The 24,010-nt window shown below is 41.5% G+C and overlaps 2 protein-coding genes across 2 annotated transcripts; one reads left to right on the plus strand and one right to left on the minus strand.

The window, feature by feature from the left end:
- Positions 1 to 1,040: 1,040 nt before the first annotated feature.
- Positions 1,041 to 23,948, plus strand: LDHB (lactate dehydrogenase B). Its single transcript, XM_046013448.1, has 8 exons — positions 1,041 to 1,171; positions 4,012 to 4,146; positions 12,186 to 12,303; positions 13,507 to 13,680; positions 15,290 to 15,463; positions 18,997 to 19,114; positions 21,724 to 21,847; positions 23,574 to 23,948. The coding sequence occupies exons 2-8, from the start codon at positions 4,018 to 4,020 to the stop codon at positions 23,739 to 23,741; spliced, it is 1,005 nt and encodes a 334-aa protein (XP_045869404.1). The 5' UTR covers positions 1,041 to 1,171; positions 4,012 to 4,017; the 3' UTR covers positions 23,742 to 23,948.
- LOC123946362 (basic salivary proline-rich protein 2-like) lies at positions 1,052 to 2,821 on the minus strand. The gene is made up of 3 exons (XM_046011806.1): positions 2,817 to 2,821; positions 2,137 to 2,282; positions 1,052 to 1,755 (listed from the first exon to the last, which is right to left on the minus strand). The coding sequence occupies exons 1-3, from the start codon at positions 2,819 to 2,821 to the stop codon at positions 1,052 to 1,054; spliced, it is 855 nt and encodes a 284-aa protein (XP_045867762.1).
- Positions 23,949 to 24,010: the final 62 nt, after the last annotated feature.

Raw genomic sequence — 24,010 nt, forward strand, 5'->3', positions numbered from 1 at the left:
GGTGATTCTTGAGTGTGCTTCCCACTTGGGCTCAAGGTGAATGCAATGCTTTTGAGATTATCCACCTATCGCACTGTTTTCCAATGAAAAGAATTTGCCTATTTGTTTCTTTTGAACTGGGAGCATCTCAGGGGGCATAGTGTTATGTTCAGCTTTGTACCTTCAACGCCTGGCACAAAAATGAAATGAAAACAGCAATGATAGAATTAAGGGCCATTTACATAAAAACAAACACAAAAAAAAAGTCCTTTCACATCCAGGGTGTTTGCTCTTTCTGAAAGCTTTTTAATGAAAAGAAACAGACAACACAGGGGAGGCTGAATCTTTAGGATGCCCCAGAATGCTTAATCACTGGTTCACCAATACCTTATTGTACAAGGCACTGGGCTGGGTATTAAAAACACACGAATGAATGTATCTTTCAGCCTTGGGGTGGCTCAGAGACCAACGAAGAAAACAAACGCATCTTCTCCAGTTATCTTCCCTTGAGGGCAAAGCCTGCTTCTGAGAGCACCCAGATTTGTAGAGGAACTTCAAAAGGCAGGCACTAGGCCTCATTGATCTGGTGGGACAACTAGCGTGGGAGTTTGCTGAATTAAGGTGGGGGTGGGGGGAGTCACTGTTGTACCAAATGAACTTTATAACCAAGATGGTGAATATTTAAAGTTCAGTTTTATTTTTAACAACATTCAGAAGCATCCATACTATTCCAAGGTAACATGCGACCCACGTCTTGGCTAAGACCAGCGGTCCTCTAAAGTTGACCTGGAATGCAAAATAAAATTTATTTCTATTTGGACTAAACGTATCCAAATGAGAGCATGAGAACAGTCAAAGATGGGCAAGTTTTAGAAATAACGGGGCCCCTGTGTTGAAGTCTGTAAGCGGGGAGAGGCTGCAGAGCGGAGACCGCCCTTGCCAGCGGAAGGTGACCTCCCCCGGTGGGGAGGGAAACAGCGTGTGCACACTTGAGCCCTTGTCCTTGAAGGGGATTGAGCGAGCCGAGGGGAGGGGTAGGCGGTGATCGAGTTTCCAATCACAATAGAGGAGACTAAGAGGCTGCGGCGCGCGTGGGCCCCGCCTCCTCCTCTCCTTGCAGATCCTGCGCCAGAGGAGACGCGCGCCGCGAACGTTGTCTTCTGCGCGGGCCCCTCCAAGCGGCTTCTCTCCGGTAGGTTTCAGTCCGGGCCCCCGAATCCGGGCTCGCGGGCCCCCGGGTGGGACGTGCAGGGGAGTCCTTGCGTAGCAGCACTGGGGAAAGGACCAGGAAGGACTGCTTTCCGGGGCCTTTAGCTCCGAGCATCAGGACTTGGGCCCTGACTCGCCCCTGGGGTTTGGGGCGGCAGGCCGTGCCCTCCGCTGGGGACCCGAAGTGCAGCGAGGAGGCTGCCCCTGAGCCCCGGCCTTGTCCTCCCCGCCACAGAGGTCGACCTCCAGCCTGGGCTGGATCAGGGGAGAGACTTGTTGCGTTTGCAGCTAAAACCGGGGTTCTGCATGCCCTTGATGGGTTTACGTTGGCCGCATTCTTCTTACCATCCCCCGCCCACGGCCCTGCTGGCCGACCCGGGGCACGTGCTTGAGGAACTGAGGAACTGGGGGCGGGAGAGGGAACCGAGTACCCTGTGAGGCCTGGCGGATCTCGAGCCTGGGTGTGGGGATCTACCACCAGGGTAATGGACAATCGCCCCCGCTTCTGCGGGGAGGCGGGTGGAGGTTGGTCCGCAGGTTTGGCCCTGCGCTCCAGTTTTTGCCCCGCTACGGATGCAGGCCTGCTTGGAGATGCAGGCCTGTTCTTCTCCGGCCTCTTTTCCTGATGCTTCGGGTGTTTTGTTTACTTGGCCAGCCTTGGGTGTAGAGAGGAAGGAAGGTTGGAATTTTCCCTAGAGATTTTCTCCTGGGAGATCAGGGGCGGCTGCCCTCCCTTGTGACCTGCGGCTTCTGGCCCAGCCGCCGGCAGAAAGAGGTGGCCTGCTGGCGGCGAGCTACGCCAGCTGCGATTAGGGCACGTGGTTAGTGGGGGAATTAGATGGCAACACCTGGCTTTTTAAAAGGTGAAAATCGAGGGATGGTCTGCAAAGAGGGTCTTTGTTCCTGAACTTAAGGCCCTGGTTGCTTGGCTCATTTCTGATGTTTTACATCCGCAGGGAGGTGGGGGATCGCCCTCGCTCCCCCCAGCGGGGGGCGCTGGGCCTAAGCGGGGTGGAAAGGACCAAGAACCGCCGATTTTGACCCTATTTTCCAGGTTTTCCCCCTGCAGCCACCACTCGGATCGTGGCGCTGTCCTGCATATATAATAGAAAACATTTTCTAATATAACTGTTAAGGAGAAAAAAAAAAATTAAAGCACTTTTCTCCAGCAAGATCTGAAAGAAACTATGTGCTGGCTTGAGCCTCTAACTGGTTTCTGAAGTTTCCAGAAATTACTTTAGGTCTGTACAAACGACTCATCTGTATATAGCAGCCATTTCTGGATTTTTGTTTTCCAGGGCTTGCAGGCTTCTATCTGTAGGCATCCCAAACCAGTTAACGAAAATAGACTTCAAGGAGAAAAGTGCAGCAAGAGAAGGTGCAGTGTTCTGATTCTGGATTCTGCTCAGAAAGCAGGACGTGTGGGACTTTCTTTGTCAGGCCGGTTGAGGAGGCAGTTGTCCCAGGCTGCCAATTTTTTTCTTTAGCATTCGTGAGAAAACTGCAGATGAGCTCTGCAAAGTAATCTCTACATTTCGTTCCTACAGTTGAGGGGTGGGCAGTATTTTTTGGTGGGAAAATAGCTACAGGACAATAGTCGTTACATAGTTGTGTCCAAATTCACGTACTTCATTCCAATTCACAGCCTTCCGAACTCAATGTACATAGTCACTGAACTAGTAAACTTAGGTTACTTAGTCCATTGCAGGTGAGAAACAAAAAGGGGACTAGAAAGCAGGGTACAGTTTGAAGTAGGTACAGGGCTGTGGATGACACAGTCTAGCATAAGAAGTAAAAGGAAAACTAAAATCATATTGGGTGACAATTATAAGTGATACTTAAATATGCAGAAAGGGCTTAATTATGACCTGCACCTTCTCTGTTTAAGAAGGCAGGGTAGTAGGTTTTATGTACTAATTTGCCATGGAATTTGGGAAGGTTCTTTAACAATTTAAGTAACTTTTTGCCATTTTAGTTATCTAAAAAATGGAGCTGATGATCTGATGGCACAGATAAATTTGGTGTTAGTATATGGAATGTTTTCCAACAGGTTTTCTTCCTCCCCCGCTTTTTTTTTTTTTTTTTAATGGTTGGAAAGTAACAGATTCAAAGGTTGATATTCTATTGTGACTCCCTGAAAGGAAAATGTATTACATGTGTGCCCACCTTCCAGTTAGCTTCCAAGGTACACTGAATGGAATTTAGAGTAATATTTCTGAAGATTCTGCATCAACATTCACACCATTTTCATGTCACTGTATTTATAAAGTAACCTTTATGTCCAGTACACTGTGACCAGTTTTAAGTGAGACTTAAAGTAGAAGAACCAGTCCCTATCTTCAAAGAGTGTTAATAACCATTAGTAATAGAAACTATATCCATAACTGGTTATTAATTCTTGTACACTGAGCTGAAATACAGGTTAGTACAGGGCCCTAATTTAGTTTGCATAGTTACATATAAGTTCTTTATGAGGGGAATGGAAACAAGTAGGCTAATCTAAATGTAATATTCATTTCTTTCAGCCAGTAAATGAAGAGCCCCAAGACAGAATTGTTATAACATGTTAAGTACTAGCACAGAATCTTAGGCGGAAGAGAAGAACCCAAATTCGCGTGGCTTCATGGAAGTTCTTGTTTTAATTAAATTCTCCGTTAGGCGGGTTGCGTGGCTCTTTAAAACGTATTTTATCTTGGGGAGTATTGTTAGGCTCATTTTCAACTGTGCTGTGGTTCAGAATTGCAACAGTAACATTTTATGGATTATTCCTGTTTGGGTTTTATATGTGGGTGTATGTATAATGTTTTGATTCTTTTCTTGCAGGGCACAATGGCAACTCTTAAGGAAAAACTGATTGCACCAGTTGCAGAAGAAGAGGCAGCCGTCCCAAACAATAAGATCACTGTAGTGGGTGTTGGACAAGTTGGTATGGCCTGTGCCATCAGCATTCTGGGAAAGGTACATTTTAAGAAAACCAGACACGATCATTTCAGTTTATGTATACAGTCTCTTTAGGCACTTCAGGATTTTATTCTATCTTTAAAAGATTTTTTTCCTGAACGGTTTTGTTTTATTAAAGATTTTATTTATTTATTAGAGAGAGTGAGTACACATACGTACGAGTGGGAGAGAGCAAGAGTAGGGTTGTGGGGGGAGGGAGAAGCAGACTCCCTGCTGAGCAGGGAACCCAGTGTAGGGCTTGATCCCAAGACCCTGAGATTCTTACCTGAGTGGAAGGCAGACACTTAACCAACTGAACCCCCCAGGCGCCCCATTTCCTGAACAATTTTAAGTAAATTATAGACATCATGACACTTCACCTTTAAGTACATGAGTGTGTATTTACTGAGAACACTGTCCCTATATGACAATACAATTACCACACTCAGGGAAGTTGACATTGATATAATACTATTATCTAATATACAGTACCTGGAGTTAAAATTCTCCCACCTGTTTTATAGTTTCTTACAACTGTTTCCACCCCAGTCCAAAATCATATCTTTTATATACTTGCCCCCTCTCTTTCATTCTTCTCTAATTTGGAGCTGTTGCTCAGCTTATTTTGCCTCCACATCATTGACTTTTTTGTAGAGTGCAAGTCAGTTATATAGAACGTCACTCTGTGTTGATCTGATGTTTCCTTGTCCTTAGGTTCAGGTTAAATGTTGGGGTGGGGTTATGACCAGGCAATGGCATCACATCAGAGGCATGTGATGTTCAACTTTTTATTCCTGGTAGTGCCCAAGACGCCCTGGGTTGAAGTGGTGAGTGCAGGACTTCTCCACTGCAAAGGTCACTTTACTCTCTCTCATTAATAAGTAATCTGCACAAGGGCTCTGCAGGCTTGTGAAAATGACCTTCTAAGTCCTTCCGAGTACATTTCTAAACAGACTTAAATTCTGGCATAATCAGCATCAGATATTAACACTGATGTCATACCGTTACCACCTTCCACTCCTGCAGACTTTCTTCCCTGTATACCTCCTTCCCTGTATACCTCCGCAGACTCCCGGCTTGCCTTCCATACACACCCCATGTAGGTCACGCCATCGCTGTTTTTAGTCTCCAAGGACTTCTGAGGAAAGAGGCCCTTTATTGTTTACCTCACTGAATTGATTCTTGATCTTTTTGAAGGCTGCCTTAAATGTAGGAACCCTGCCCCCCTAAAAAAAATTTGCTATTTTGCCTTCAGTAGAGGACACTGCGCCTTTGTGCCATATCTGAAGGCTGCCTGAATAACGCCTCGCCAGGCATGTTTCTGTTTGCAGAGCTTAAATTCTCAAGGAACAGATTAAAAGCTATCAGAGAAATCAACTAAAATACATAGTATGCACCAATGAAGGTTTTATTCTTTTGCATTTTTTTTCTAGTTTTGACTAGGTGCTTATTTGTAATAGCTGCTTCTCAAGTCACAGGGAATTTAAGTAATTACAATTTAGTGTTCACTGTTCATGCCAACGAGAATGAAAAATCTTCCAGCTTGCGTTTCTTTCAAAACATTTATTGACTATACACCAGATGGAAGTAAGTGTTTAATAAAACCCTTTATATTAAACAACAACCTCAGAATAGGCGGTGTTCGCATCTTGTTTTCAGATGAGGTGGCTGAGCTGTGAAGAGATTAACCAACCTGCCCACAGTCACATAGCTGAAGTGGTAGAGCTGTATTTTGTTTTTTAATTTTTTTTTTTTTGTTTGTTTTAAGTAAATTCTGCCCCCAGTGAGGGGCTCGAACTCTTGATCCCAAGATCAGTGTTACCCTGAGCCAACAGGGCACCCCAGTAGAGCTGTATTCTGAACCCAGGCTCTGAACTCTTAACTATGGGGACTCCAGTTTCCTTTTATTCTAAGCTAGTATTTAGGCAGTTAAAAACATCAGGGTAGGGGCACCTGAGTGGCTCAGTGGGTTAAAGCCTCTGCCTTCAGCTTAGGTCATGATCGTGGAGTCCTGGGATCGAGCCCCACATCGGGCTCCCTGCTCAGAAGCGAGCCTACTTCCCTTCCTCTCTCTCTGCCTGCCTCTCTGTCTACTTGTGATCTCTATCTGTCAAATAAATAATAAAATCTTAAAAAAAAAAAATCACATCGGGGTATTAGTGAAATGCTAGCTAAAGATACTTCTTTTCTCCTGCTCATCTCAAAATTTAGACATTGCAGGAAAGTACATCTAAGTTACCAGGATTCTGTAAGGAGTACCTCTGTGGTTTTCATTTAAACTTAAAATCATCTTCGGTAAATAAGCTTGGGGCTGTACTTGCGTTATGTAATACTTTGGCCTAGTTTGAGTGCTAAAGAACAGACCCTTCTGCTAACACATTAGGAGTCTTCCAATTTAGATGCCGTGAGGGAATGACTGCCTTGCTCAAAGACCATTTTATGAATTAAAAATGTTTAAGTCTTATTTTAATGGGTGAAGATTAAAGTGCTTCAAAATTGTTACTAATATTTGGGAATTCTAAACCCTGTTCGTTTAACAGAGGAAAGAAAATACAGTGCCCTGCTCTGTGAGGTGTTTGTATTACTCCTTTTACTCCTTCCCAAAAGCTGGTGGGGTGTTTCATCTATGTATTACCGCTGGAAAGAAATAGTAGGAAGATAGAGCTGGTAAGTTCCTGATCCAGTCTTTGAGTCCGTCACTGGGCTGCTATGCTTCACAGAGAATGCACATTGCTTTCTCCCCAGGAAGTGAGCCAGCCTCGGGCATCAGAGACGAAGGTTCGGAGGCCCACACTCAGGCCTCAGAAGGCTACTGAGGCCCTCAGTGCAATGTCCCATCACTACAAAAACTCAGTTATCTTTTGCTTCTCTTTCCTACTCTCCCCAGTGTCATGGCCTTCCGATGAACTCTGTAGTAAGCTTCAGTAAGAACTGTAGCCCTTGTATATAAACTTTCCACTAGTTTCACAGGACGCATAGACATGTGTACATCAAAATTGAGATGTCACAGATGTCTCCTGTCTGTCAGAACAAGGTGGTGTTGGGGCGCCTGGGTGGCTCAGTGGGTTAAAGCCTCTGCCTTCAGGTCAGGTCATGATCCCAGGGTCCTGGGATCAAGCCCCACATCGGGCTCTCTGTTCTGCGGGGAGCCTGCTTCCTCATCTCTCTCTGCCTACTTGTGATCTCTGTCAAGTAAATAAATAAAATCTTAAAAAAAAAAAAAGAACAAGGTGGTGCAATGGGGGCACCATTCACATAGTGCCAGCAGCGCCTTACCATCTCTGACTTACTGCTTGCCGTCTGTCCTCCTCCTCCGAAGTACCTAGCTCATTTCTGCTTAAAACCCATTTCCTTACACTTTCACCTGGACTGTTCTACCCTAGACCACCTGAGTTGACTTCCTCCTCCATATCACGGCTTTGTAGGCAGGCAGTCACTGCTCACTGTCCAAGTAAACTTCCTTCCCGGGAACTTCACATCACCCTGCGTTATGGTCTCTGTAGCACTGCCGCTGTCAGAGGTCGTCTTCAGTGGTTCACTTAATTCCCATTCCCTAGTCCCATGAGAGAAGGGACTTCCCTGAATTTGTTCATTGCTATGTATGTTCCTAATTAGTAGAATAATGTCTGGCGCACTTAGTAATAAGCATGTGTTACATAAATAGATGCTTCTACTATTCTTAATCACATTTTGTCAGGTTTTGATCATAGCTTTTCCCTTCTCGTGGCTTCTGTGCCACGTGTCACTCCTGCCCTACCACCCATCACAGGCTCCGCACTTGAGCTGTCGAGAGAGGGCTCTGAGTAGCCGCCTCATCGTGTCGTCAGGGTTGGCAGAGCTGCCGTGCCCTTGGCCACTGTGTCCAGCTGTCTTTGAGTCTCTGTCCTCACTCAGGTCGGCTAGCCATGTTCTTGTGGTGCGGGCACAGCCTAGGGAGTCTCTTCCGAGCAGTGTAACTGCAGACGGGTGGGGAAGTAGTTTTAGCGGTGCAGGCGGGCCTTGGCTTAAAAGTAAGACGTCATTGACACTTGGTCTCTGTACAAGAATTGACTGTGTAATAAACTGGGCCGAAAGCCCAGGAAAAGGCCCAAACAGTGTTTAATAATACGATAGAAGTGGCATTCCACTCATCACTGAATAAAAGGTTCTTGTCTGTTTAGTTTGTTACTTGGAAAAAGCTGACACCTTTTCTCTCCACAAAAGTTCATGCTGATGAGATGCTTGAATATAGAAATGCAGCGATCGGGGCGCCTAGGTGGCTCAGTGGGCTAAAGCCTCTGCCTTCGGCTCAGATCATGATCCCAGAGTCCTGGGATCAAGCCCCACATCTGGCTCTTTGCTCAGCAGAGAGCCTGCTTCCCCCTCTCTCTCTGCCTGCCTCTCTGCCTACTTGTGATCTCTCTCTCTCTCTCTCTCTCTCTCTCTGTCAAATAAACAAAATCTTTAAAAAAAAAAAAAAGAAAATGAGGCGATCAAATGCTAAGGCATTGGTGGCAGTCATTAATCGGCCATGAGGGTAGGGAGGCAAATAGGGCCACCTCTGGTCCACAGGGGACTTCAGATTAGAAGATATTTTTGTTGTACGTTAAATAAGTGGTCAGGCTCAACAGCCATGTTCTTGCCTTCTACCTGACCTTGTTCTCACTGATTAAGAAGCAGTAAGAACAGCAGTTCAGCCTTGCTGTTCAAACAATTTTAAATACGTTTACAGCTTAAGTGGCTTCACAGGCTTTACAATCCGGGTACTCCTGCTTTTTCACAGTTCATGTTCTGCCACTTTGCTTTTACTGAAGACCCCCCACCCATTAGTTGCTGTTTTTGCTAACCAAAAGAAATCCCCAAATTTTACCTTTTATCTCAAAAAGGTAAAAAGTGAAAAGCGGCCAGAGTTTATTTTGTTACAGAGGCAGCACACATCCCAAGCAGTGAGAGTGGTCCCACCAGATTTCCTTCCCCAGGAAGGAACCACACCTGCTCAGCCTCTGGGCATTAGGCTGCAGGAGCTTTGAGCTGTGTGAGCATCTGGGCTTTACCTCAGTTTACTTTGTGCCTCTGTTAGCAAGATGTGTCCTAAGGTTCAGAAAAGCCTAAGAGAGGGGCGCCTGGGTGGCTCGGTAGATGGAGCATCTGCCTTTGGCTCAGGTCATGATCCAGGGTCCTGGGATCGAGTCTCACATCTGGCTCCCTGCTCAGTGGAGAGCCTGCTTCCCCTCCCTGTGCTTGCCGCTCTGCCTACTTGTGCTCTCTCTATCAAATACATAAATAAAATCTTAAAAAGAAAAAAAAAGTTAATTTGCTTTCCTGTGGTATCAGCAATGAACATGTAGAATTTGATTTTAGTATATGTGCTGCGGAAGTGAGCACAAACGTGGGGAATTTGAAATTAAAAACATAATACTATAAAAAAGAAAAGAAAAGCCTGAGAGACGTTATTGGGATCTGAGAATTCTCAAAAATTTCCCATATAAGTTAATGGTAATTGATGTTTCTGCTTTACACCATTTCTGCTTACAAAAGGTTTAGTAGGAACATTCTACTTTGGGATAGCGGGGGAAACCTGTGTAGGAATACAGAAGGCGATTTATTTCAGTCAAACACCAGTGCTGACGCTTAGTCACACATGTTCTGGGTTGCCTGCCTCCACACTTGGAGGATAGTCCGCTGTGCAGAAGCAGCTAAATTCAGTGCTACAATTCTTTTTTTCAAGTGTTGGATCTCTTCCTTCCTTGCCAACTGAGGGTGCACTTGTCAGCCAGTCCTCCACACCCACTGGCTGAAACAAAAGACAGGATCTCAGATCCTGTGACATCCTTTTCCACTTAACCCCGGAATTGTTTTGCCACGCTGACTTTAGCAGCACACATGTTATGTGACTAAAATAAAAGGGATACTCCTGCTGCTCAGTAGCTTGCCAGAACATGATGGCTATTACTAAGTTATAATGTACTCACTGAAGGTTTAGAAAACACAAATAAGGTTTATGTGATCTTGTCAGACTGTAGAGGAACCAAACCATTAAAAAGTATCAAGTTTTTAAATAAAACTTGTGAAAGTTGGGGCGCCTGGTTGGCTCAGTGGGTTAAGTCTCTGCCCTCGGCTCGGGTCATGATCTCAGGGTCCTGGGATCAAGCCCTGCATCGGGCTCTCTGCTCGGCAGGGAGCCTGCTTCCCCCTCCCTCTCTGCCTGCCTCTGCCTACTTGTGCTCTCTGTCAAATAAATAAATAAAATCTTAAAAACAAACAAACAAACTTGTGAAAGTTAATGCCAGTATTGGATAGGTGTAGAAATGAGGAAATGGTTGCTAAATAATTCCCAACTCACAAAAAAATCATTGCAGAAGTTTGCAAGTAAATCTGTTGCTTGGAAGTAAGAGCACATTGGGAAGCTTGAGTCTCAGAAACTCACCAGCAAGACTGTTGTAACTCACTTTTTGAGACTAGCAGGCCACTGGGATTCGAGGTCTGGGCGGTGCTCATTCCTTGGCTCCCACAGGGAGTGGGTCTGCTTTGGCTGGCAAACTACAGAAGGTCAGGTTTTTGTACTGGCTTCTGCCTCTGCTGGTCAGTGCCTTCCAGATAAACTCCCGTTACACCCTAGGCTACTCTACCCTTTTCCTTCACACTGTTTTTTTTTGTTGTTGTTGTTTTTAAGACTATTTTTTAGAGAGAGAGCACGCATGTGGGAGCCACAAGCTGGGGCATGGGAGAGGGAGAAGCAGGCTCCCCACTGAGCAAGGAGCCCAATGTAGGACTCAATCCCAGAACCCTGAGATCATGACCTGAGAGTGGAAGGCAGCCGCTTAACTAACTGAGCCAAAGTGACTTCTGAGCCCAATTACCTACTTTTTTCCCATCAACAGTACTCTCCTGTATAGCTGATCACACTGTCCTTAGAAGAGGTATCCTCATTTTTAAGTGGGCATCAGTATTGATATATCCTAGTAAGCTAATTATTTTGCTAATAGCCCTAAAAACAGTAAAGGCAAGGACTCTAGTGATACTTCAGTGAGAGGGATAATTACTTTTTATAAATTTTGCAAGTTATGGGTTTCCATAAGATAATGGAATTTCAGAGCTGAAAGCTTGTTTGGGTGCATCAAGACTGACAACCTGCACCCTCCCCTATTTTTTACAAGAAGTATTTGGTAAAGAGAGTGCTGTAAATGAGTGATAAAGGGAGAACCCAAGGCTCTGTTTTCTGCCAGTCTTCATGTAGGGATATAGAGAACATATAAACATAAAATATGTTACATATTAAACATTTTATAGCTTATGTAAAATTAAGACTAGATCAAGATTAAATAGTGTATTTGTTGATCTAGATTTTTACTTTGAATGAGTGACAGAGGATGACAACTGCAATAGAAAACGAGAGCCCAGAGAATTAGGCTGATCACAGGAGAATGACTAGTCCCAGATCCCACCATCCGTAGGATACCCCTTCCTTTCCCCCATCAAGACATGCACATTGGTTCAACCCAGTCTGAGGAGTTAGGCTACAGATGGGGGTTCAAATCCTGCTATTGATAGCTTAAACCAAATCTACCCTCTGAAAAACCCTCCAAACTGGAGATGATTTCAGAGATGGATACTGGGTCTGGGTGAGTCTTCACCACCCCTCACTCACTGGAAGACTTACATATCCTGAGACCACCACTGAACTGTTGGTTTCATGAGGGGTCTTTGTCTGCATACTCTTAAGTGATTTGTATCATGATATTGAATCCTAGTTGAGTACTAGAAGGTGAAATTTAGAAAAATCTGTGTGTTAAATATTAATAGTTCATTCAAGACTTTGTCATGCAGTTGTTTAAAGGGTTCAGCTGATTCCCTGGTCAAACTCTCAAGGTTTTTAATACTTGGTGCTTAGCCATTTAAAAAGGGTCTCTGTTAAGGGGGCATCTGGGTGGCTCAGTCCCAACTCGGTCTCATCTCAGGTCCTGATAGAGTTGTGAGTTCAAGCCCTGTGCTTAAATAAATAAATGGTCTCTGTTGGGTTGTGAGTTGAGGTGCACCGGAGTGGCTTAGGGTACTAACGCCTGTTATTGTATTTCTAGTCCCTGGCTGATGAACTTGCTCTTGTGGATGTTTTGGAAGATAAACTCAAAGGAGAAATGATGGATCTACAGCATGGGAGCTTATTTCTTCAGACACCTAAAATAGTGGCAGATAAAGGTGATCTAATCATAGACCTCGCTTTCACGGAAAATTAGTTTTACATCTTGGTGAATCTAGTGTTGGCAGTTTTTCTTTCCTTCTCCCTCCCATTCATCCTTGAGGACCAGCGCAAGTGTTACCTCTATAAACTTCCCATGTGACTTCCACACATTTGACACATAATATTTTAGGAAGTTGTATCATACTGCTTGTTTACCTATGTTTGAGAACAGGAATGTTATAGAAACTTTGAAAAAACTAAATAAAACTCATACTCTAGCTGTCTCTGTTCTGGATGAGCACGTTTACATGGTGGTACCACCATCAGAGCAGGGCTGTGTGGAAAACGGACCTCAAATGTGACCTCAAAATAAATTCCACTACGGAATGGCTGAAATGTGGACCTCAAAATAAATTCCACTACTACTACTAGTGGCTGCTGTTCATCGAGTTATTAGCATTCTGGGTGCTATGAAATTTTTGAATGTCACATTTTACCTCATATTCACAACAAACCTATGAAAGGTAGGTCCTCCACATAGCATTGATGAAAGGTCTGAATAACTATCAAAAGTCACTTAGAAATAGTTTATTATGTGACCCATTCCACAGCTATTGTCTCTGATGGTCACGTCAGGTTATAATGTCTGTATTTGGGAAGTGACACTTCCTTGAAGAAAAAAATACTCTCCAGAGAAACTCAATTGCTAAAATGATTAGGCTTCCTTAAAATATTGAGTATTAGAAAATAGTTTCTGGCGGAGAACAAACACTGATGTGCCTTCCTTCCCCTCTGTAGATTGGATTAACAAAGCCTAGAAGTGTCCTTTAAGGCCCTTTTTTTTTTGTTGGAGGAGTTCCTGCTGGACTTTGGACTCACTGTTTACGTTTTATCAAATTACTAGCAATCTAATATTCTAAAGTCAATGGCATTTTTAATTTCTTAGCCAGAAACATAATTTGGGGCCTTTTTTACGTTGGTCCATTCTCTGTGCGAGTTTTATGGTTGGATTATTTCTGTGTAACTCAAAAAGGAGGAAGCTATTTCTCTTGAGAAGAGCGTTATACTTTAAAACCTTATAAAATGGGAATTCTTGGAGCATGTAATGCCTGTGTAAGTCCGAGAAGCTTACAGGTGTTTAGGTTTCTGGAGCATATCATAGATAATATATTTTGATAAGAGTTGTCTTTACAGTACCTTCCCCCCCCTTCTCTTTCAAGATTACTCTGTGACTGCCAATTCTAAGATTGTGGTGGTGACTGCGGGAGTCCGCCAGCAGGAGGGAGAGAGCCGGCTCAATCTGGTGCAGAGGAATGTTAATGTCTTCAAATTCATTATTCCACAGATAGTCAAGTACAGTCCTGATTGTATCATAATTGTGGTTTCCAACCCAGGTATTTGATTGATAAGAATTGTCTTAAGGTTCACTGCTGTGAAGTTAAATGCTTTGGGTATCTGTTTTATTTTGTTTGGCTTTTAAAGATTCTGTTCTAGGATTTGCTAGCAGAAGCAATTCTTGTGTCTTCTGTTAGTAGCCGCAAAAGAGTGGTGTTTGCAAAAACGAATGGCAGAGTTCTGGGCCAAATGTTTGAAAATGTGAGAAGTTATATATAAAACAGTTGCAACTGTTTGTCTCATCAGTTTGTTGTAGAGCCTAGAAGCTTTTTAAATTTTCTAGGAAGATTATCCTGAGATGTGTAATGAAACATTTAAATGTGGCTTCAATTTGTAAGAAACATTGTAGCGTTTCTGATCTTCTTTTGGCCAAGAAGTGTATTCTAGGGGTGGTGAATTTGAGAATAGTTTAAAAGCTGTTAATCAGTCCAGTTTTAAAGATAGAAGTAGACTGTCCATAGACAAATAACATGCTAATGCCAAATGTTATAACTTAAATGTTGCCTTTTTTTTTTTTTTTTCCTAAATCAACATTTGCAGAATAAGCATTAAAACTTCTGGTTAGAAAGAATTGCATTATTTAACCAAAATAGTCAGAATTCACTCTATTTCACACTTCTTTTGTCTGTAATTTGCCACCAAACAGACCATTTATCAGTGAGCATAGTAGATACATTGATAAAGTGGTAAAACTGTTTCTGACACTTCACATAGAGGAAAGATTGTGAATCAGAACGAGGGAGATCTTTATAGTTTATGGAATATTGAGAATTGGGGGCCAGCAAGGACAGATTATTTTAGTAGTGTTCTGTGCAGTCCTGGATTGGGGGTTACTAAATAGCTCAGTCTTGTGTATAAATATGTAGTGATAGGTAGACTTGGAAGGAACAAGAACGACAAATAGCTGGTATATAGGAAGTTCCTGCATCCTGGGACTAAGACAGACATCATTAGCTCATTATACAACTTTCCAGGTATAGCTTCAAAGTCTCAACTCCAGAGAGTCAATGCCCACTGAATCAGAGTTGCTAAGGAAGAGGTTTATTATACCCAATCCAAAATGACCTTAAAATATCTCCACACATCTGTGTGTGGAGGTGGAGATGGCAAGATTAACCTCTTGCCTGCCTTGTGTGCACATTTTCTCCTTTTCATGGTTTAGCCTAGAAGTTCTGTCTCCACCAGCAAGTTTTACTCTTTGAAGTCTTAGGGCTGTGGCACACCAGAATAAAGGTTCTATCATAGAGGTCCTTTCATTAAATAACTAGAAAATGTCAGTCCCTTGTATTATCACAATTGCTTACTGAATAGTGCCTTGTGCCCCGGGAAATTTATAGTAGTATGCCTTAGTAATTTAGTAACCCATGGCTTTTGGGTTATGATGATAGTCATTATCATCATGGAACATTACCATCAGAGGAGCATGTGTGACCATTGGTTCTCTTATCTCCATTATCTCTGAACTCTGTAAAGTCAAAGTATTCAGTCTTTCCAGCTACATCTCAGACTGGAAAAATTGGGGAGAAGGAAGACAGGACACTTGCTAATTGACACAGCAGTTGAAATCAGTTTTGATTTACTCACATGTATTACTTCTAACCATTTTAGTGGATATTCTCACATATGTTACCTGGAAACTAAGTGGACTACCCAAGCACCGTGTGATTGGAAGTGGGTGTAATCTGGATTCTGCAAGATTCCGCTATCTTATGGCTGAAAAACTTGGCATTCATCCCAGCAGCTGCCATGGATGGATTCTGGGAGAGCATGGTGATTCAAGTGGTAAGGGAAAAAAAATCATAATCTAATGTGTACTTATGGTATTATTCTTGTTATTCTGAATTTTTTAAATTTTAATTTCACATACTTCACATTACAAATAAGCAATTTGGGGGAGAATACTCTGATAGCGACTAGGTAACTATCTATATAGTCCTTATCAATTTTTTGCCTGCGAAGTTTAGAATCCATTGGTACTTCTTGATTAAGTAAATTACTACTGTGATAGTTGTCAAACACAATATTCAGTCATTTCTTCTATATTTATTATATTCTGCTGTAAAAGAAAGCTTTCTCTTCCTCATTTATGTATTCATTTGTATCAGTGTGCACCCAGATTTTTATTTTATTCCACAAATGTTCTTTTACCATCTTTGTAATGCAGAAGTTGCCCCAGATTTGGAAAGTAATAGACTTTTCAAACTGGCTCCTATGTCTTTTTGACATTTCCCAGCATTTTTTGAGTCCTTTTCTCTGGGACAAGGAAATGTGCCACATTGGTGTTTTACTTCCCATTTCCCTGTAATAGAAGCATCTCTTTCTCCAGTGAGCCCTGTTTCCTTCTGAGGGGAATGGTATTTAGAAACCAAGATCTGGGCATAGGTGTGCTCATGCTTCTTGTATAGGTCTTTCCAGGGGACATAGGTATTATATCCATCATGTATAGTGAAGGGAATAAATTGGGTAACAAAAGCTTTTCCATAACCGGTATCCACTACTCTTTAGTGTAAAATATTGCTTTAAATGAAATCTGATTTTGGGGCACCTGGCTGGCTCAGTTGGTAGGGCATCTGTCCGACTCTTGATCTCCGAATTTTGAGTTAAAGCCCCATATTGGACCATGGAGCCAATTAAAAAAAAAAAAAAGATAAAGTAAATGAAATCTGATTTTTAATATGCCATTAATAACTGTCAATCATTTAAGTAGTAAGAGACCATTTGGTAAATACCTCAGATATTTTCTTTAGGAATTTAAATCGAATTGTTAGTCATTAATTATTGTAGAAAGACCAACATTAAAGTTACATTGCACTTCTGTTTCTTTTATAATGCTTTGTTTTGAAACAATTAAGGGGCCCCTGGGTGGCTCCATTGATTAATCACCCGATTCTTGATTTCAACTGAGGTGATGATCTCAGGGTTATCGGATTGAGGGGGATGGAGCTCTACCCGGGCCCTGTGCTCAGCAGGGAGCCTGCTTCTCCCTCTCCCTCTGCTCCACCTGCCCTCTACTCTCTCTCACTAATAAATAAATAAAATCTTAGAAAGAAAAAACAGAACACTATTTATTTAAGTTAATTAAGTCTCTTTTCATTTAAGTTAATATCTCTGTTCTGTGGCACACCTGGCTGGCTCAGTCAGAAGAACATGACACCTCTTGATCTTGTGAGTTCAAGCCCCATGCTGGGTGTAGAGATTACTAAAAAGTAAACTTTAAAGAAATTTAAAAAAATAATAATATTTCTATTCCAAACAATTTATATAAAAACACTTATGAACAATTCTGATTGTATCTTATAACTCTTAAGCCTGTTTATTAAACTAAAATACATTGAATAAGCTAATGGTATAAAACTGTAATTATCCAGAACACTTGAATAATAACGATAATCTTTATTTTACTAAATTTGTATCTGCCCTATATGCAAAGAAATATTTTCTCCCTAAAAGGTTTAGGTGTAAATATTCTTTTGATATTAATGAGCATATGTAATGTGATTTTAGGAAAGAGTTTGTTATGGGTATAAGAATTTGGTCTTACAAACTGTTGAATTTGTGCTATTTTATACAAGAGTTCCTTATATCCAAGGATTTGTTTGAATTTATGTCCTATATAAAAAACTCACAATATCTAGTGTGCAGCGAAAGGTCAGTCAATGCTAGTTACTACAAATGTACAATAATGAGAACCACAGATATGGAGATGATTTTACATGTCCTCTGGTTTAAGGCTTGCATTATAGTGAAGAAGGAATGAGGAAAAGCAGGCGTAGTGGCCAGTGGCTTGTTAGAGATCCATTAGCTACTTAGTGGCACAACTACAACTAGAATCATGTCTTTGGACTCCTGTCCAATCTTCTGTTTACTCATCACTGTGTCATTTTTTTCCAATACACCTTTTTTCCTATTTCTACATTGACCTGTATGGAGTGAAAGAGAATTAAATTGTGCTCAACCCTGACATAATTATGTAGAGTTCATAGTTTCATCAAAAGCCGTAGAAGTACCTTAGTTTTCTCAACAATTAGCCTGAATTCCCAAGACTTGTGGACTTTCAGAGGAGTCTTACTTGGACATGGGCAGCTCTGCCTGTCGTAGCTGGTTTCAGCCATACTAGACTCTATCCCATGCTTTTGCTCTTATTTCCTGAGTTCACAGTGCTCTCCTCCAAAGGCCCCTGTGGGCCATACTTAGTTTTTAAGGTCCAGTTCAAATACCTATTTTTGTAGCCCTTTCTGACAACCCTTCACCCCTAATTAAAGTAGATTCTGAATTTACGTGTTTTTTTTTTTAATTTATGTTTTATAATGCTTTCTCCATGCGTCTGTGGTAGCTCATCCCATTGCTTAGTTTCCTTTGCCCGTTTCCCAGTAAATTCTGAACTTGCCCACAGCACAGACCATGCCCTTACTCATTTTTTATATGCCTGCATCTTCAGTATATACTTCGGTCTGGCTTAGAAGGTGTTAAGAATAAGTAAAGGTGTTCTGATGCATCATGCCCTCCAAAAGATACAGCTGATGACTGAGAACACCTTTGCTGTGCTTCTGGAGGCATTCTTGGAAGGAAATATTTGATCTGTTTAAGACCAGAAAAATTCACTGTGGTTGTTACATGGAGTTTGTTTCGAGAGATAGACTGGACTTAGGGTACAGAGAAGAGATAACTGGAGTGTATTTGGACCTTACCCCAGAATTTTTTTTTTTTTTTACTTCGCTCCAAAAGAAAGGGCTTTATGTAAGAAGAGTGAGTAGGAGTGAAGTTAAAAATTTCTCAAATTGAAAGTTTAAGATAGTTCTGAACTGGAAGCCCTTGTGATTTTACAAACTAGGGGAAGGCAAAGAATTTCACATTCTCTGTAAGTACGACGCAACAATTCTATTTTGCACCAAAATGGTTGAAAGTTAAAATGTCCGCTGTATGGCTGAAGGCACATGCCAGCCTCTGGGGGAAAGCGGACTGGGGCAGCTGTCTCTGGAGCTGCTCTAGCCGGTATTCAGTAACTTGCCTCGGGGGTGAACTCTGAACTTAGAGAATAAAGGATTTTTTAAAATAGTGTCAGAAACATATGACATGTTTTGGACACCTGGGTGGCTCAGTCGTTGGGCATCTGCCTTTGGCTCAGGTCATGATCCCAGGGTTCTGGGATCAAGCGCCGCATCGGGCTTTTGCTCAGCAGGAGCCCTGCTTCTCCCTCTCCCACTCCCCCTACCTGTGTTCCCTCTCTTGTTGTGTCTCTGTCAGATAAATAAATAAAATCTTAAAAAAAAAAAAAAAGAAGAGAAATGTATGACATGTTTATCCTTTTTCTCCAGTGGCTGTGTGGAGTGGAGTGAATGTGGCCGGCGTTTCTCTTCAGGAACTGAATCCAGATATGGGAACAGACAATGACAGTGAAAATTGGAAGGAAGTGCATAAAATGGTGGTGGAAAGGTAAGGGGCGGGGGGCCTAAGATGATTAATTTTATCTTGATAAAATTATCAAAATTTCCATGACTGTCTGCTCAGGTGAGCTCTTAGTATAGTAAACATGCAGGGCGCCTGGGTGGCCCAGTGGGTTAAGCGTTTGCCATTGGCTCAGGTCGTGATCCCAGGGTCCTGGGATCGAGTCCCACATCAGGCTCCCTGCTCAGTGGGGAGCCTGCTGCTTCCTCTGCCTCTCCCCCAGCTCATGTGCTGTCTCATTTTCTCTCTCAAATAGAGATAAATTAATTAAACATTTTAATATATGTATATAGTAAACATGCAGCTGTTCTCTTCTGAAGCAGGTAAGACTAACTTACTGGTCAAACCTACCATGCAGGTCTCTGTGGGGAGAGCAAGCGTTTTTCTAGAGAAATCCTACTATATAGGGAACAGGAGTAAAACATGGAATTAACAAGTGAGAATGGCTTTCAAAATGCCTCTTACGGATAAATAAGGTTGACTTGTCTAGAACCTAGACACTCTTAGTCTCATAATTGCCTAAAATAAGTACTTGCTGATTGATTACTGTGTTGAAGCTGTGCCGTATTTACCTTTCCACACCTAACTGAAGATGTCTCCCTCTTTTTCCTTTTTTCACTCTTACTTACTAACCACCCTTTCCTGTGACCTTTGTGCTTACAAGGTGTCATTGTGGAATAGACTAAAGACTAAGGGCTTGAATTCAAATCATAACACTGGCACTTAATAAATGCCATTTAACTTCTAAGTTGATTCTCAGTTTTGTTCCCTCTGAAGTCATATGGTATTAGAATTATTACAAAAATTGAGTAAAAACACAGAATAATGCTGGTGAACATTCAGTAAATGTCAGCTATTACTATTTTGCAGATAATTATTGCAAGACTTCCTCAAACATGGAATTGTTTTCGCTTAGTTTAAATGTAATGATATTTGTTTTCTGGAATTTGACCTGTGCATGAAGGAAAAGATTGTCTAAAAATGTGAGAGGCTCCTTAGCATTTTATTGACTTAATCCCTTTATTTTACAAATGAGAAAACTAGGGGTCACTCATATAATATTATAACTTGGTCAAGGTCTTATAGCCAGTGATTGCATTAAATTCCAATTTCCTAAATTCTCATTTTGGTTACTCCTGTGACCTTTTAAGGACCAGGACCTTTGTGGGTTTCAAGGTGTGAAATTTACTTTCAGAAAATTGCCAGGCAGGTATTGTTCTCACTCTGCTGTTATATTAGTTGGTATCGTATTTTAGGTGACAGGGTAAGTGGGACCTTGAAATCAAGGTATATTTTTGTCCTTAGAATGTGAAGGTCCACCCTGCCTAGGTGAGTGGGGTGGGTATCTTTATGATAATCAACCAACAAAGAATAACCAGCCCCTAAAAAGGAAATAAGCCACTGAAGGTGTTATCAACAGAGATGTGAAAAGGATTTAAGTTCCCTGGGTTGCTTTCTATAAAAGACCAACCCTAGGGGGGCCTGGGTGGCTCAGTGGGTTAAGCCTCTGCCTTCAGCTCAGGTCATGATCTCAGCGTCCTGGGATTGAGCCCCACATCGGGCTCTCTGCTCAGCAGGGAGCCTGCTTCTCCCTCTCTCTCTGCCTGCCTCTCTACTTGTGATCTCTCTCTCTGTCAAATAAATAAATAAAATCTTTAAAACGAAAATAAAAAAAGACCCTAAAGGCCCTCTTTGGGGGCGCCTGGGTGGCTCAGTGGGTTAAAGCCTCTGCCTCTGGCTCAGGTCATGATCCCAGGGTCCTGTGATCTAGCCCCGCATCGGGCTCTCTGCTCAGCAGGAAGCCTGCTTCCCTTCCTGTCTGCCTTTCTCTCTGCCTACCTGTGATCTCTGCCTGTCAAATAAAGAAATAAAATCTTTAAAAAATAAATAAATAAAATAAAGGCCCTCTTTGGCAACCTTCTCGAAACCGCCTCCCACTCTTGAGGGTTTTTTCTTTACCTTCACGTAATAAACTTCTGTTGCTTTACTCACACACACACACATACACACACACACACACACAATAAAGAATGTGATGGTCCTTTTATTTTCATTGTTTCCTGATTTCATTAATAACTTTGGAAATATTCATGTTTATGAATATGAAGATTGGTTCAGAAAAAGTATGTTTTTACCACTGTGACTTAATAAATATGCATGCATATAATAAGTTATTTTAAGATTTATTTATTTTTGAACGAAGTGAGCATGGGGAGGGTCAGAGGGAGAGAGAGAAACTCCAGCAGACTTCTTGTTGAGCGCACAGCCCAATTCGGGGCTAGATCTCAAGACCCTGAGATCACGACCTGAGCTGAAACCAAGGTCGAATGCTTAACCTACTGCACCAAACGGGCCCCTCAAAAACCTATTTAAATTTATCACAGCAGTCATGTAGAGTCTACTGGGTAGTGTTTCCAGTTGCACGTTTTAGATACCATTGTTGTCCTCATTTTACAGAAGAGGACACTGAGATAAGAAAGGCTTACTGAAGATGACACAGTTTAACGAGACAGAGCAGAAGTCAAGCCCAAAGAGTCCAGTTTCTATAACTATTGAGTGTGATTTCAGTGACTTCTATGATTTCTTTCTTTCCTTAGTGCCTACGAAGTCATCAAGCTAAAAGGATATACCAACTGGGCTATTGGATTAAGTGTGGCCGATCTCATTGAATCCATGTTGAAAAATCTATCCAGGATTCATCCAGTGTCAACAATGGTGAAGGTACGATAAACGTACAAGTATCATCTCCAGTATTCTTTTCTGGGAATAGATTTCAAGAAGGACAAGGCGGTCTCAGTCTACTTTTTTCTGAATCTCAAAATTTTGTGGAAGCTTCTCTCTTTTCTCCCTTGTATACTGTGGCAGATTAAATATCAACTGAGTCTTTTTTGACACATTTTCAAAAGTATAATAGCTTTATTTCAAGTTGGGGCATTAATCTATAGATTGTCTTTGATGCAGTACTTGATATCTTAGTAAATTTAATTCAGTTTAAAAGCTATGAAGCAGGGGCACCTTGGGTGGCTCAGTCAGTTAAGCATCTGCCTTCAACTCAGGTTATGATCTTGGGGTCCTGGGATCAAGCCCCAGTGGGGCTCTCTGCTCAGGAGAGAGTCTGCTTCTCCTCCCTGTCTCCCTGCTCATACACATGCTCTCTCTCAAATAAAATCTTTAAAAGTAAAAGCTATGAAACACTTAGGTAGAAATTCATTTTTTTCAATAAAATTGATTGTATTAAAATATTGTATAAGAAAACTGATTTCCATAAGTCAATGGCAAGGGTGAAAATGTAAGGGGAAAATGCAGTAGATTAAAAGAAACGTGGAAAAGAGAAAGATATAGAAGTATTTGGTGGTAAAATGTGATGTCAGGTATTTTTGGTTTTGTTGTTTTAAATAACTATAACAAAATTTCATAAAGTATGTATAGCAAAAATTGGATCATTGCTCAGTCTTGGAGTACATATTTGGAATTTGCTTATTTATCTCTACTTTGGTTTATGTACAAAAATTTTGGAATTAAAAGTTTAGAAAATAGGAGCGTCTGGCTGCCTCAGACGAAAGAACATGCAACTCTTGGTTTCAGAGTCATGAACTCGAGCCCCAAGTTGGGTGTAGAGATTACTAAAAAGAAATAAACTTTTTAAAAAAGGTTTGAAAAATATATTTAACTTGTTTAAAAATAATTAAATAATCCAGCTAATTGTATGGTTAAATTGACCCTGTGAATAAATTAATTGCTTTATAGAAACTGATAAAGTGGGAAATTATACTATTTTTTTAGCAACTCTTGGATGTTACAGAAATCTTGCCTTTGAGTGGCTTCCAACTACTTTTTCTGGACTTACTGGACAGCTACCATCTGAAATTCCCTCCTAAACTAAAGAATTTTTTAAAATTTGGATTTCATGAAAAGTAACCCATTAAGAAACACATTGGTAGTATATCTAAGCAGAGAGAGATGTGTCAATAAGTTCAATAAAAAACTTACTACTTTCTTTAAAATTTCTAGTTTATCATAATGTATATTTGCATATTCTGTGTATAAAATCGTATTCAGAATGTAAGTATTTGGAAAATAAGGGCCTGTATGTGTTGAAAATCAAAGAATGAGTTTGTGCTCAACTGTATTTTCTACATGCCTCTTTGCTTGAACATGGTATCAGTGATCATTCTTCCTGTGATTTTATTTTTCCTTTTTTTAAAAAAGATTTTTTATTTATTTATGAGAGAGAGTGCACACAAGCAGGGGGAGAAGCAGGCTCCCTCCTGATCAGGGAGCCTGATGCGTTCCCAGGACCTTGGGATCCTGACCTGAGCTGAAGTTAGACGCTTAAGTGAGCCACCCACGCACCACTGTTTCTTAATCGAATTGTTACTTAATCGAATTTCTTAATTCTTAAGCATTAAGGATTTCTTAATCGAATTGTTTTCTCTTGTTCTGTCAGGGGATGTATGGCATTGAGAACGAAGTCTTCCTGAGCCTTCCTTGTATCCTGAATGCTCGGGGCTTAACCAGTGTGATCAACCAGAAGCTGAAAGATGATGAGGTTGCCCAGCTCAAGAAAAGTGCAGATACCTTGTGGGACATCCAGAAAGACCTAAAAGATCTGTGACTCCTGGCTTCTAGACTGTAGAAATTTAAAACTACAATATGATTAACTGTGAGCCTTTAGTTTTTCATCCATAGACATGGATCGCAGTTTGCTTTTATCTTCCTAAATATGTGAATCTGGGCTCACAGAATCAAAGCCTGTGCTTGGTTTAATGCTTGCAATATGAGCCCTTGAACAAATAAAATTAACTATTGTAGTGTGCTTCTATTTCTGGGACTCCTTTTTTAGTGATCTGAAAGATTTCCGTCAATATTTCAAATTAATTCTCC

This window comes from Meles meles, chromosome 7 (assembly GCF_922984935.1).
Source record: "Meles meles chromosome 7, mMelMel3.1 paternal haplotype, whole genome shotgun sequence".
Classification (NCBI taxonomy): Eukaryota; Metazoa; Chordata; class Mammalia; order Carnivora; family Mustelidae; genus Meles; species Meles meles.